At 59.5% G+C, this 14,165-nt stretch overlaps 1 protein-coding gene across 1 annotated transcript; it reads right to left on the bottom strand.

Moving 5' to 3' along the window:
• Nucleotides 1-7,360: 7,360 nt before the first annotated feature.
• On the bottom strand, nucleotides 7,361-10,900 carry LOC111151755 (distal-less homeobox 3). Its single transcript, XM_022509929.1, has 3 exons — nucleotides 10,576-10,900; nucleotides 9,296-9,486; nucleotides 7,361-7,708 (listed from the first exon to the last, which is right to left on the bottom strand). The coding sequence occupies exons 1-3, from the start codon at nucleotides 10,898-10,900 to the stop codon at nucleotides 7,361-7,363; spliced, it is 864 nt and encodes a 287-aa protein (XP_022365637.1).
• Nucleotides 10,901-14,165: the final 3,265 nt, after the last annotated feature.

The following is a 14,165-nucleotide window of genomic DNA, read 5'->3' as shown; positions in this document are numbered from 1 at the left end:
TCAGTGATCTCACCTGTGAAATGGAATAAAAAGTGCATTAACTTTTCCACACAGTTGAGAAGATCAAATGAGACAATGTCCGTGACAGCTCCTGGCATAGGGTCGGGACACAGAACGTACTCAGCATCTTCTCTGCCCACATCTTGGGAGGATCTGAGTCTGTGCTTGGAAGCAATTTTCTCTTTGCTTTCCTTCCTTAAACCCACCAGCCTCCTACTCCCTCTGGCCTCTTCCTCCCTACCCTCCCTTAGCCAAGGGTATGTCTCTCCCCCCACCTCCCCATGGGAGATTCCTGAGCTCAGGGCAGGCCTGCCTGGCCCCAGGGGTGGGTGTGGGACAGTGCCACACGCATTGCATGACGTGGCCAGGCACTCTCAGTGCACAGGGAAGGGCACACTGCTGCCTTTTGCCAGGTTCAAGGTGAACCGCCTGGGGTCGGGGGACACCCCCTCCTCCATACCAGCTAATCTTCTAGGGTGTGGAGTCTCCATGCCCTGCTTACTCAGCAGACATCTCCAATCCTGCTCCAATTTGCCCCAGGAGACAACCAAGAAGTTTGAGCCTCTGGGCTTCACCCCTCATCCCCTATCCTGAGGGTCCCCTCCCCAGGTCAGCCTCCTCCTAGGGTACTGATATATCCTGGCTGCCTTGTGCCCCTAAGCCCTTCCTCTCTCGGACCACCAACCTTGGGCAAAGCAGCCACCAGAGCCTTCCCAAGTGCTTCTAGGGCCTCTGAGCTTTTCAGGACTCCAAGGGGCCCTTCAGGCCAGTCTCATACTCCCCCCCACCCCCCACCCCCTACCCCCAGCAGGAGCCTCCAGAATTCACCAGCCGGTGGACTGAACCCATCGCAGCCCCTGGGAGGTGGTTGCTTAGATCATTAGGTCTGACCCACTTGTCATCCAGAGAACATTCTTGCTTCTGCAGTCTGCAGGCCACGGTTTCAGAGCCCCCTTAGTGGTGCCTGCCCAGCTGTGGCCGGCTTACGGGCAGGGGAGCCCCCAACGGCCCACTGTAGCACTGTTCCCCATTTGCTATGTGACCTTGGGCAAGTCACTTGGTCTCTCTGGGGCTGCTTCCCAACGATTAGATGAGATGATACGCAGGGAGGGTATGATCACTGTCAGCTTCCGTGCTGGCTCAGAGCAGTGATTGGGTTCTGGGTTTTCCTCCTCTTGAACCCCCAAGAGCTGCAAGACAGCAGCAGGTATCATTCCCCCTCAGACTCCCCCTCATCTGCTGGGAGCTGGAGCCGAGGCCGAGAGGGTTTGTGTGAGGGGCCTGAGAGCTCTGTCCACTTCCTTACTCATTCAGGCACCCTGGGCCTGTGCTCACTGGGCAGTCTCTGCTGGGCATCAGTGGGGGTAGCACATCCCATCCCCATCACGTTGCCATCCCACCCCTGTCCAGGGGAACATGCCCCAGTCCCTGCCCTCACACCCTGGGGCCCCTGCTTCAGACCATCTCCCAGCTCTGCCCCCAGAGACCTAGGTATAAAGACGTCCACTTGTCCTCCAGCCCAGGGTGGACAGAATATTCATGGGGTCCATGCTCCATGCTGTGAGCTGGGGACAAGACAGTCAAGACGGCGAGATGCACAGAAGATGCCATAGAACTGGGAACTGGGGCCCAGGAAGTCACCCTGTTGGTCGTGACTAGCACCAGTGAGTGACAAAGGAGAAAGGGGGGGATGCTGGGGACCCAGGCTGGGTGTCAAGAGAAGGTTGGCCAGAGGAGCTGACTCCAGGGCTTCTGTGGGAGGGGGCTGGGCCTCTTCAAAGAGCTGGAGGCTGGCCTTCTGGACTCCCTGGCCCCAGCCTTCTCCACCAGCCCCCACCTGCCCCCTCTGCCCAAAGGCCCCCCCAACCCCCGGGGTCCACCAGTCAGCACTGCCTCTCCTTCCCCAGGGCTGCCGGGAAACTCATCTCCAAGCACTTTCTGGCTGCTACGTCTCCCAGTCTCAGGCTGCTGGGTGGCTGGTAAACAGCTTATTAAGGTGATTAACGCTGCAATTAAAGCTAGAAAAACAGAGGCCAGGGTGCTGGCAGCAGTCACCCCCTTCTCCTCCCCCCTCCATTCTCCTCACCTCTCTGTTCTCCCCTCTGCGTCCCCTCCCCTCCCCTCCTCTTCCATCCCCTCTGGGCTCCCGTTGAGGTTGATGCAACTCAGGCAGCCTGCCTTGGCCAACCGGAGCCCTCATCTAGGGGCTGAGAGGTTGCATACCAGGGGTCCTGTCTCAGCTGCCCAGAAACCCCTTCCGCACCAAGGTCTGGGGGCACCCTTAGACTGGGGAGCAAGTGGTAGTGATGGTGTGTTGCCAGGGCGAATGGTATATGCAGGCTGAGTGTTGGGGGGTGGTGGTAAGAACTCGAAGATCCCCTGTCCAGGACCCCATGCAGGGAGGGGCCTCGGCAGCAACAGGAGTAGAGAAAGTCTGGGGCTGTCTCTTCTCCGAAGGGGGGCAAGGAACTTTCTTTCCGCAAGTTCACGGTGTCAGGGCTGCTGCCAGTCCATCAGGCCAGACCCTGCCCTTCTTTGAGCCCAGTGTCTCTAGAAGGACTTAAGGATAGGGACCTTCTGGATCCCAGCCGCCCCTTCCTTCAAGCAGCCCTCTGGCCAGTTGGCCAGCCAGGAGCTCTCCCATGAGCCTCCTTCCTCTCCATCCTGAGTCTTGCAAGGGGAGTTATTCCGTAGCTGGTGCTCGAGGGAATAGATTTCCAGGCCCCAGCTCTGCCTGCCATGCTGTCATCCTTCTTTCAGGGCATAAGTCAAATGTTGCCTTTTCCACGGAGCCTTTGCAGGACTCCTTCCCACCCACTGCCCCTGCCCTTTCCCGGACAGCCCCGGCCGTCCTCCCGGACTGGGTCCGGTCTGCCCAGCTGGGGGCCTCTCCACAGCCAGCCCTGTTTCTGGTCCAGAGCACCTGGTACAGGTGTGTGCCTCCCTTCCCCAGACTCCGGGCACCTGCTGTGCCAGCTCCAGGAACCCCCTGGTATGGAGCGGACACTCAGTAAATACTGGCCGATTTAATGCTTTTGGGAGCGTACTGACTGCTCTTCGAGATGGCTGGATTAAGGGCAGCCTGTGGCTTGGGTCTGAATTGGGGGTACGGAAGGGCGGAAGGGGGCAGGAATCCAGGTGGAGAGTCAGCCCCTTCTCCCTGCCCTGTCACCATTGTCACCACCCTCACCATCCACCATTGTCAACCACAACTGTCATTAACCGAGCCGGACTCCCCGAGTGCTGGGTACCTTGTTAGGCATTTTACTCACATTATCCTATTTAATCCTCTCAACAACCCTACTAGGCAGGTAGCATTATCCCCACATTACAGATGGGAAAACTGAGGCTTAGAAGGTTAAAGTGACTTGTCCAAGATCACACAGCCCCTGAAGTGGTGGAGGCCAGATTCAGTTCAGGTCGGCTGACTCCAGCACCACATTCCTGACCACACCATTAAGCTTCTCATCCGACCAGCCCCTCCCCGCTCCACTTCTCCTCCAGGGATGAGCCCGGGGAGGAAGGCTGGCGGGCTGGGGTGGGTGGAGCAGCCCGGTGTCAGCGGCAGGCTCCCATGCTCTGCCCTGGGGTGCCTTAGTAAACTGAGCCACAGAAAAGCCCATTAAGAGCACCCAATCTCTGGACAGACCTGGGTGCAAATCCCAGCATCACCACATGTTAGTTATGGGACCTGGACAGAGACTGAACCTCTCTGAGCCTCAATCTCCCCATCTGAAGAATGGATACTATGTCACCCACCTCCCCATCTGTCGTGAGGGTCCCATGCCAAATGCCTGGCACAGAGTAGGACTGTAGCGATTGTCAGCTGTTACTGAGGTTTGGAGAACAGCGACCCCCAGGGCAGACTGGGCTTCCCTAGCACACCCCTCCCCACCCCGCTTTCCCAAAATTTGTCAAGAAGCACCTGGCAAAAGATGGGCTCAAGTGGGCCCACCCTGGCACCCTGCCAGGTCCCCCCCCCAAGTCCTTTTTGTGCGCCCCCTGCCCAGGGCCAGGGAGGAGGGCGAGCTGAGTGGCCTGGAGGTGAGGAGAGGAGGAAGGGGAGGTCGGGGTGGGGCTGACCCCCCCGAGGGAGGTCACCGGGGCAGTTAATCCAGCTTGACCGAGCAGGGATGAGCAGGGAGGAATTAGGGAGCTTACAACATCCTTTCATCCCGCAGCAGCCCGCCCGCCAGCCTGCCTGCCCAGCCTCCTCCTTCCTTCCTCTCTCTTTCTGCCCTTTTTTTCCCTCTCCCTCCCTTTGCTGGCAGCCCAGCCCTAATAAAATGCAGTGTCTCCAGCAAGTCTGCCCGGCTGCCGCCTCACCGCTCCCGCCTGCACGCAGCCCTCAAACCAAACTGCTCAGCGCAGCCCCGCCTGGCAGCTGCCACTTAACCCTTGCCAGCCCGGCTGGCGTCCGTGGGCGGAAGGCCCTCCTCCCTTCCGCCTCCCTCAGGCCTGGGGGAAGGGAAGGCCAGCCTCCTGAGAGGGAGAGGGGTGCAGGTTGGGGGGTGGTGCTGGGCGGGGGCTCCCCACCGTTCTGGAGCCCAGCCCCGGAGAACCCACCCAGGCCAGGTGCCCGGGACTGCTGGTCTACCCTGGTCCTGGGACCCTTCCTTCAGACTTGCGCTTGGTGCCTCCCAACAGCACCCCCTCTCCAGGCCAACAGGGCGGTGCTTGTTGTCCCCATTGGACAGATGAGGAAACTGAGGGCCTCACAGGGAGGTTTCAGGCCGAGCTGGGTCACCCCGGCTGCTGGGTGGTGTTGCTGATTCTCAATCCAAGACTTCTGCCAGGACGGGGAGCTGCCTCCGTCTAGCTGTGTGCGTGGGCATGTCCCCGTGTATAACCCTGAGGCCACGGGAGGGATGCATGTGTGTGCACCTGTGTGTTGGGCACCTCTGTCTCTGGGAGTGTTATGGCTCTGTACGTTTGTGTGACGCTAAGGGGGTCTCAGGGGCGTGTGTGTGTGTGTGTGTGTGTCTCAAGTGGGAGTCCATGTAGGTGTGAGGGGAGAGAGAGATGTCACCGCACGTCTCGGTACACGTGTCTCAGGGGGAAAGGCAGCTCACAGGTGTGTGCGTGCCTTCACGAGGTCTCCCAGCTGCACCAGCATGTGTCCCTCACACCCCTCCCCTCATTCCAGCTCGTCCAGCTCCCTGTCTCCAGTCTCGGAGGTGAGCAGCCAGAAGGGGCGGGTGGGAGCCGTGCTGTCCCCCCTGAGGTCTGGGGGACAGTAGCAAGAAGGCTCGGAGTCAGGGCCTGAGCCTGAGAAGGGAACCACAGAGCCCACTCCATGTGTTTGCTTCCCTCAGTCCACTTGGACACCCGGCATGAGCTGGGGGCGCGGTGGTGCTCCCCCTGCCTGAGGCCTCACCCTCACCCCAAGCTGGAAGGGACAGACCAGAGAGTGAGGGACCGGGGAGTGCCTGGGCGTGGAGGCAGGGGGTTTACACGCGTGTGCAAGCATGTCTGCGTGTGAGCCCAAGATCAAAGAGCAGCCCTGAGGTGACCTGGCGGCGGCGGCCGTGGCGGAAGGCAGCTGGCTGGCAGGGAACGCCAAGCCGCCAAGCAGAGTGGAGTCAGGGAGGCCACAGCCGGGAGCCTCCCACCCACCCAGACCTGCCCCAGTTGGGGGCAGCCACAGGGTCAGGAACACCTGTAACCAGCGGCCAGACCCAGCCCAGTCCTTGAGCCCAGAGTCCCAGCAGTGGATCCTCGGGGACGCGGGGTTCCCCAGGAGCCCCTGGAAGCTCAGAGGCCTCTCTGTGTCCAACACCTTCCCCAACTCCCAGGCCCTCCCCAAGAGCTGTCTGCCTCCAGCCTCCAGTTCAAAGAGCTCAGCGGTTATTTTCTTCTTTTTTATTAACGTTATATATAAAGATGGATCCAGTAAGAAAGCAGAAATGAGAAGGCTGGGAGGGAGTGGGAGTTGGCTTCGTTCCTGCCCCGCTCGGGTGGGACTCTGCGATCTACCTCATCTCTCCTTGCTCCCGCACCTCCCACCAAACCCAGATCCGGCCGGAGCCCACATCCCTGCTTCTCTCTGCTCACAACGCACAGGCAGGTATGTCCAGGAGGAAAAGGCCACATAAATAGGAAACCACAGTAGGGAGGAGGCTGTTTCTCTCTGTTGCTCTTAAAAAAAAAAAAAAATACTATATATATAGCTAGTCTACCACCTCCCCTTTTCTTCGATGTTTGACTACATCAGGGTGGAGGAAGGTTAGCTCTGGCGGGACGTCCGGGCCAAGGAGGGGCTGTGCTACCAGCCCTCCAGACGGCCACCCCCTCACCCCTAAAGGCACGGAGCTGTTGCCCTCCCCTCTCTCCCCATGCACCTCACCCGCCATTCTCCATCTGCGGGAGCAATCTGTTTCCAAAGTCACCGGAAAGGGGATGGTTTGGGGTTTGTCTTGCCTGGCATGCTTCCTTGGAGATTTGGGGTTTGGCGCCCGAACTGCCAACTTACTGCAGGAGAGAGAGGAAGAGGTGGGTGGGGATGGGGCAGAGCTGAGGTGCCCATGCAGGGGAGACTGGTCCTATCTGGTAACAATGCCCTTTGTTTTCCTAGTTTTCAACAGCTTTTAAAACCAAAGTTGTGCAAAGTCCTGTACACGGAAGAAATGGGTCCTTAGGAAAGACCCCTAAGACCCACCACCCCTCTCCGACCAGAGGAGGAGAGAGGACAGAGATGGCTCCTTGAGTTCTTCCCTCTAAAGCCACAGATATTAAACGATTCCCTCACTTGGGGGGATTTCTTTGGTTTAACCCTCAAATCTGAAATGAGGGCTAGAAGTGCAGGCTGGGAGCTTCCTGACATCCCCACCCTGAGTCCTGGTCACGATGTCCAATGTCTTTTTGGCAGAGGGGATGCTCGGGAAGTGGGGAGCCGCAGGTGGCTTAGGACGGACCAGGCCTAGCAGGTCCTGGGATCCTTGGTGCCTGGTGCCCCGGCCCCGGGCCTGAGCTGCAAACGCTCCGTGGTCTCCCTGGTCCCCAAGGTCTCCAGTCTGCGGAACGAGCACTAAGTTTTAGAAGCTGGAAGGCGATGGGCCATTGAAAGCCAATCCAGGCTCCTGGAGCAGAAGGGGAACGGCTGTCCCAGCTGGAGTGGAGTGCCCCAATATCTGGAGGGGGACCCCAGTGCCTAGGCAGGGGGAGGGAGGTTCAGGGGACATCCGTGGTCCATGCAAATTTCATCTGGAAGCTTTCGGGTCCCTGGAGGAAGGGGCAAGGAAAGGGGGCAAGGGGTGCCTTTTCCCCAGTGCTCCTCGATGATTCCTGAGTGTCGGCTAGGACAGAGGTGCCTTCTGCCTGGTCCGGGGTCCTTCATGGGAGGTTCAGGCCAGGTGGGTGCTCAGTACACAGCCCCAGGGTTGGGCGGGGGCCCGGGGGAGGCGTGATGCAGGGCGGCCGGCTGAGGCGGCTGCTGCTGTAAGTGGGGTCCACTCAGGTTTTGTGCATGGTACCAGGAGTTGGTGGGGTCGTCCAGATAGCTTGGGGAGGCACTGTATGGGAGCGGCGGGGGCAGCTGGCTTCGGGCAGGGGCCGGAGTGGAGTGGGAGGAGGTGTCCCAGAGGGCGGGGGACGGCGGTGAGTTGCAGGCCATGGAATCACTGTTGTTGGGGCTGTGCTCCAGGGGCACCTCCCCGTTCTTGTAGAGCTTCTTGAATTTGGAGCGGCGGTTCTGGAACCAAATCTTCACCTGCGTGGGAGGGCATGCAGAAAAGGGGGAGCAAGTTAGCCTTTCAGGATGCTCAGCAAAACCCCCAAGGGGACGCAGCCTAGAGACAGCAAGCCCAAGTTCAGCCCACCCCATGTTACACACAAGGTTCAGGCAAAACCCCAAGTGTCCCAACCCAGGGCCAGCATCTTTCTTCTATCTGGGCTAGAACGTGGTGAGGAACATTCCACTCCCTGGGTCCAAAGTCCGCTCTAGTGTGTGACCTTGGGCAAGCTACTTAACCTCTCCCATCTGCAAAATGGGGATGCTGACAGCCCCTACTTCCTAGGGTCATCACGAGGCTCAAATAAATTCGGATGAATGAAGAACTTAGGACCGCCTGCGTAGTAAGCACTCAACAAAAGCCAGTGGGGTGGGGAACGGGCAGTTCGTGGCATTTGTTCACATAAGAAACCCATGAGCAGAGGTGCACAGACCTACAGAGACAAACACACACCCACGTAAGCATCTCCATGTGCAGGAATGCACCCATTCACAGCATCGCACTCACACTCCAGCTTATAAAGACACACACAGGCACAGAGGCACCCAGGTAAATGCCCTGTGAACGTGAGCACCCGTGGGCACCCTGGGACTGGCTCATGGGGGTGACCTGGGGACTCAGGAGCAGGTGAGCCATGATTCCCCACATTTCCCTTGGGGTATCTCCCCCTCCCCCTGCTGTTCCCCACCCCATGACTGATACAAACAATGAATCAGCTCCTCACGGGGTGACCCAGATTCCCAGAGGACAGGGCCCCACGCAGCCACCCAGGCCCGCCTGTCAACACCTGTAGGGATCCAGGCATCCAACAGCCACCACCCCCCCCAAGCAGGGACAGCCTGCTGGGGGCTCTAGGAACAGGCTCGGGGGAGGGGTGGAGCTCACCTTTGAGTTCTCATCCCCCTTTGGTAGGGTATCTCCCTCCCTGGCTTGGGTCAGAGGAAGGGGTGAAGCATTTGGGTGCCCAGCACGAATGTGGTGTTTGGGTAGAAGCGAACATTTCTGAACACATGCTCGCCAGTGTGCACAGCTGTGGACACAGCCATGTACACGTGTCCCTCCATCTATAAACACAATGACCCTTGAAAGGTCACACTCCTGTTGCGACCCTTCCCACATGTACGCTGGCCCACTGGCATGTGTGCAAATGTACACACATACACACGTGTATGTACGCTGCTACCCACACACGCCTGGCCTGCTGGCCGGGAGGGGGGGCCCAGACGGGAGGTGAACTCCTGTTAAGTGAGGGACGAGCCCTGAGCCCTGCGGAGAAGCGTGGGAGCCAGGGCGTCTGGAGTAAGGGGAGGATACCTCTCCTTGTGGCAGACAGACACAGTTGCACAGGTTCACAAATCATGCACGCCTGTACACGTTTTAATGCAGAAACTTCCGACAGCAGTTGTGGCTTGGCATGGGGGAGGGGTGGCCTTCGCTCTACGAGCGAGGGTTTCAAGGGCCTGCCGGCGATCTCAAAGGCCAGCCAGTTTGGCGGCGCCTGGGGAGCCCCCGGGTCCCGAGCGGCCCCACCAAGCCCCAGCGGCCGTCGCCGGCCCCTCACTGACCTGTGTCTGCGTGAGGCCCAGCTGCGCGGCCAGCTCGGCGCGCTCGGGCAGTGCCAGATACTGGGCCTTCTGGAAGCGGCGCTGCAGGGCGGCCAGCTGGTAGCTGGAGTAGATCGTGCGCGGCTTTCGGACCTTCTTGGGCTTCCCGTTCACCATGCGCACCTCGGCTTCCGGCTCCTCCTTCACGGATACTGCGGGCAACGCACCGGGCGGGGGGCGGCTCAGCCTGGGCCTGCACCCCCTGCGCCCTTCGCGCCCCCGCGGGCAGTCCCAGGCTCCCGCCCAGCGACTCGCTCCGGGCCGCCCGCCTGCGCGCTCCGCCGCTCGCGCCCCGGCAGGGTGCCGCGGCGACCGAGCCGGACGGGGTGTTGGGGGCGGAGACCCGGACCCGGCGGCCGCCACGACGCGCGCCCCCAGCCCGCAGCTCTGCGCCCGGGCCCCAGATCGCCGTCCCCGGCGCCGGCCACCCGGGCGAGGACAGCCGAGGCTTCGCTCCGACGCCTTCCCGGCTCGCCTCCCAGCCTCGCGGCTCCTCGCCACCCTCCCGCCGGCCGCCCCCTTCCCGCCCCACCTTGCCCACCGTCACCTCTCTCGCTCTTTCCCTCCTCTCTCCCTTCCTTCCTTTTTCTTTTTTCAAACTTTTTTTCTTTTTAAATCTTGGAATCGTTTTAGATTCTCAGAAAAGTTGCAAGCATAATAAAACTCCCTCTTCCTTCCTTCCTTTCTCCTTCCTTCTTTCTTTCTTGGCCTTTCTTGGGTTCCTTTCTCTCACTTTGTCTCTCCATATTTCTCTTTCGCTCCTTCTCCACCCCTTCTCTTTTTTCACTTTTCCACTTCCCAGTCTCTGCTTCCCTGTGTGTGTGTGTGTGTGTGTGTGTGTGTGTGTGTGTCTGCCTTTCTCCAAGTTACCCTTACCATTCACCCCCTATCCCAGGCCCATTTCCAAAGGGTCCCTGGAGTTTCCAGTCCTCACTGCCTAACCCCAAGCCTTGCCACCCATTGGAAGAGTTGATGTGCCGGCAAAAGCAACTCGATTCAGAGGTCCCCTGACACCCCTCTTCTCCTCCCTCCTCTAGCTGGCCCCATCCTCACCGAGATCCCGGCGCACAGCCTTGCGACTGAAAGGTTGTCTGACCCCTCTGGGGTCATTTAGCCCACCCTGCCTAACTTTAGACAGCACCTTTTTTTTTTTTTTTTTTTTAAATCCGCTCAACGCGTCCCTAGATCTGGGGTTCAATTCCCCGTCTTTCTCTCCCTAGGGGAACCCTCCAGGCTCTCACCTGGATCCTGGGCGGGCAGCGGCTGCTCCCGGTACGCCCCGTATTGCCGGTAGGAGGCTCCATAGGTATATTCCGACTTGGGCGAGTAAGCGCCCGTGCCCGCAAGCCCGTTGAGATTGAACTGGTGGTGGTAGGTGTAGGGGTTCACGGTCTGGCCGTAGGGCTGGCCCGAGTAGTAGTCGTGCTGGGGAGCGCTGTAGTAGCCCAAATCGGTGACAGAAGACTCGGGCAGGGTAGGCGAGTCCTTGGAGCCCGCATGGCAGCTCAGCGAGCTGGAGATGTCGGTGAGGATGCTGCTGAGCTTGCGATCGAAGGAGCCACTCATCCTGGCGGGCGCCGCGGGTCCGGGGGCCGGCCTGGGCCGCCGAGCCGGAGCGGGCAGGAGCGCGGAGGAGGCACAGGAGACGAGGCGGGGGTGTGCGTCCGGGGGGCCGAGGGGAGGGCCCGCAGGGTCTCGGGGGAGGGGAGGCCGAGGGGCGCCTAGACCATCGCCGGCCTTCCGGCGGTCGCTGCGCGCCTCTCGTCGCGTCCCAAGCCACAGTCAAATGCTGCCAGCTCCGCCCGGCCAGCCGGTTATAGACTCAATAGTGGAGTCGCGGAGGGAGGCTCCTGCGCTCTGATTGGCTGCAAGTCTTGCCTTCGAGGCAAAACATGCTCTTGCGCTCTTTCGTTCTCTCTCTCTCTTTCTCTTCTCTCTCCCCCATTCTTTGTTGTTACCCAAAACACACACACACACACACACACACACACACACACACACACACACCCCTTGTTACTCTTCCTGTGGCTCCCACCCCCAGTTCAGATAACCCCTCTAGTGTCTCTGCAGGAAGGCGTAGGGGGCGGGTGTCTCTGCCGGGCGCCCCCGGGATTTGTCAGTCTGTCTGTCTCCCTGGCTGCGGCTGGGAGGTGGGCTCAGGTGCGATGGAGAAGCAGGGGAATTTGCCCATTGGGCATTTGTAGAGGGAGGTGGTCCAAGGTGGTGTGTGCACGACACTATGCAAATAACAGGCGGACAGATGTGCCCAGAATGAGAAAGACCCAGGGCTCATGAAAATATTTTAAATTTCTTTTACAATCAGAAGAAAAGGGACAGGCACTTTAGGTTGAAGAAATGTTTGACAATAGGATATTGATATATTTACAGCGATGCAGTAATAAAATGTAACCTTGAATGTCTTTCCAGAAAAAGGGGCCCATCAGGACAAAGTGCCACAGGACTGTGAATGTCATAATGGGGCCGTGAGGGTCCTGTTGGAGAGGTTGGGGGGGCGGCTGGAGTAGGGGAGCAAGTGGGTGTGGATTTAGGGGTTTATCCAGAGGGTGGAGGGGCGTAACCTGTTGGGTGATGCAGTTTCAGAGACTGCCTGAGCTTGCTGGAGGGAGCAGGGGACCTGAGTCCCCATGAGGCTGGGTGGGACACAGGCTGGCTTTCTGTGTGTCTTGGTAAGTCTGGGGGGCCTATTCTGGGCACTGGGGACAGCACTAAGGGAATGCGGGCATTTTTAGAGATCAGGTATATGGGACGGGTGGACTTGGGGCGTGTTTCACGTGGTTTCACGTGGTCCACAGTATACAGACATGCACAAAAGTGTAGGAGTGTGTGTGTGTGTGTGTGTGCATGCGGGAGTGGGCATTGGGGAGAGTATAAGCCGTGTGAGTGGAGGGCCGTGGGAGGGGGTTTCTGCATGTGAATGCGTAGTTGTATGCAGATGTGTACAAAACTCTTAGCGCCTTCCCAGTCTCCAGTAGCTCCAACCCATGATGCGCCACTGAGTCCTGTCCCTCGCAGAGGGCCCTGAAGAGGCTCCCCTTCCTGCCGGCGGGCGCCTCTTAAGTCCTATCTGGCCTGCAAAGTCATCCAAGTTGTTCCAAGCCTACACCATTTCTCCATTCCACCCCCTATTCTGCTCTCCGCCTTCCTTTGGGGGGAGGGGAAGGTTCTCCAAATCTCAGTTCCTGGCCGCGTAAGACCTTCACACGGGGCAGCCCTGTCAATTCTTCCCTGTCCCCTTGGGGGGCACGGCTGGGCTAAGGCCACCAAGGACACGCAGTGCCAGCGCGCCACCTTGTGGTTATTTCTGGACTCCGCAGCCTCCCATCGTCTCGCCAGGCCCGGGGGAACGGGTTTCCCTCGCAGAGTCCCCCGCCTGGCAGATAAGTGTGCAGGGGGCTCTGTGCCCCTGTCCAAACTTAGACTCCGTGGGCAGACTGCCAGGGGCTCCCAGGGCTTTGGGAACTGCAGCTGGCGGAGGCAGAGGGCCACGGTCCTTGGGCCGAGGGGCTGGAGGGCCCGCCAGGTCTGAGCGGCTCTGGGGAGGCCGCAGCGTGGGAAAGGTGGGGGCGGGGGCCGGGCGAGGGGAGCGCTATCTGTCTGTCTATCTCCGCGTCCCCCTAGCGCCTATCGCCCGCCGCTCTGAGCCCGTGGCAGGGCGAGTTGCCACCCGCTCGGGATGCCCTCTGTTCTGCTGCCAAGAGGGCGCCTAGAAAGCCCGAGGCGTTGGGGGCAGCGAGGGCACTGGCCCGGCCGGCTCCCCTCCCAGGATGGGAGCGGGGGAAGAGGTCAGGGCCTGTTCTGGAGCACCCAGCTCCCCCCAGAAAAGAGACAGCCTATGGCAACCCCCCTTCTCATGCCTTCATTCATTCATTTACTACCGAGACAAGGAGGGCCGGGTGATTGGCAGATGGCAGGGAGTTAGTCTGCCTTCTTTATAAGGTCCTTGAAGAAGCTTCGCTCCTTTCTCTCCTCCCCCCACCCCAACCTGCAGCTCCCAAGTTCAGTGAGTGAGCACTGGACTGGAAGTCCGGAATCCTGGAATCCTGCAAATGTGGTGGTGGTGGTGGTGGATTACATTAGGCTAGTTTCTGTGCTGCATTCGGCTAGGAGAGTCTGAAAGAAATGGGCAAGACCGCACAGTGAAGACTTCAGTGGGCAATTCAACAGATTGGGTATGGTGAGATTAGCATCTGGTTCTCTGTTGCACTTTACGCTTCATGACTCTAGGGACTGTATCTTGCTGTTCACTATCACCTCCCAGATACCTAGAGCAGGTCCTGACACACACAACCTCAGTCCTCAATAGATGTTTGTTGAATGAATAACTGAAATTCTCTAGTCCGGGAGAGGGACTGAATCATCTTGTCTGAGTGTGCTTGCAGAATGACAGAAAGGGGAGGTGTGGAGCCGGCCCTGGCGTCAGGCTACCTCCCTCCAGGGTAGAAGTAGCAGCAGCTTCCCAGATAGGGCCATGTGTGACCTCAGAGGGGCCCTGTCAGGTCACTGGGACTGGGGCCACCTGCCTTCGCCCAGGACCCTGCAGGCTCAGAGTTGGCAAGGCAGTGGGAGGATGTAGTGGGATCAGTGCTGCCCAGTGCACCTGCTCTGGGCCAGCATGATAAGCAGGTGTCAGCCGGGCCAGAGTCCCGCCCCTGGTGCTGGGATGCTGTGGGGTGGTCTGTTGGGAGCCTCTGCGAGGCTGGCGGGACAGAGGAGCTGTGGTCCATCGTCCACCCTCTCCCTGGGCATGAAAAAAGGTAGACTGTTGAAGCAAGCTGCTTCTTGGAACCCAGGTATCGTGCTCTCTGGGCAT

Source organism: Enhydra lutris, unplaced genomic scaffold (assembly GCF_002288905.1).
Source record: "Enhydra lutris kenyoni isolate GAN:26980312 unplaced genomic scaffold, ASM228890v2 scaffoldscaffold26, whole genome shotgun sequence".
NCBI lineage: Eukaryota > Metazoa > Chordata > Mammalia > Carnivora > Mustelidae > Enhydra > Enhydra lutris.
The sequence above is the reverse complement of the archived record's forward strand: the minus strand, read 5'-3'. Positions and strand labels throughout refer to the sequence as shown.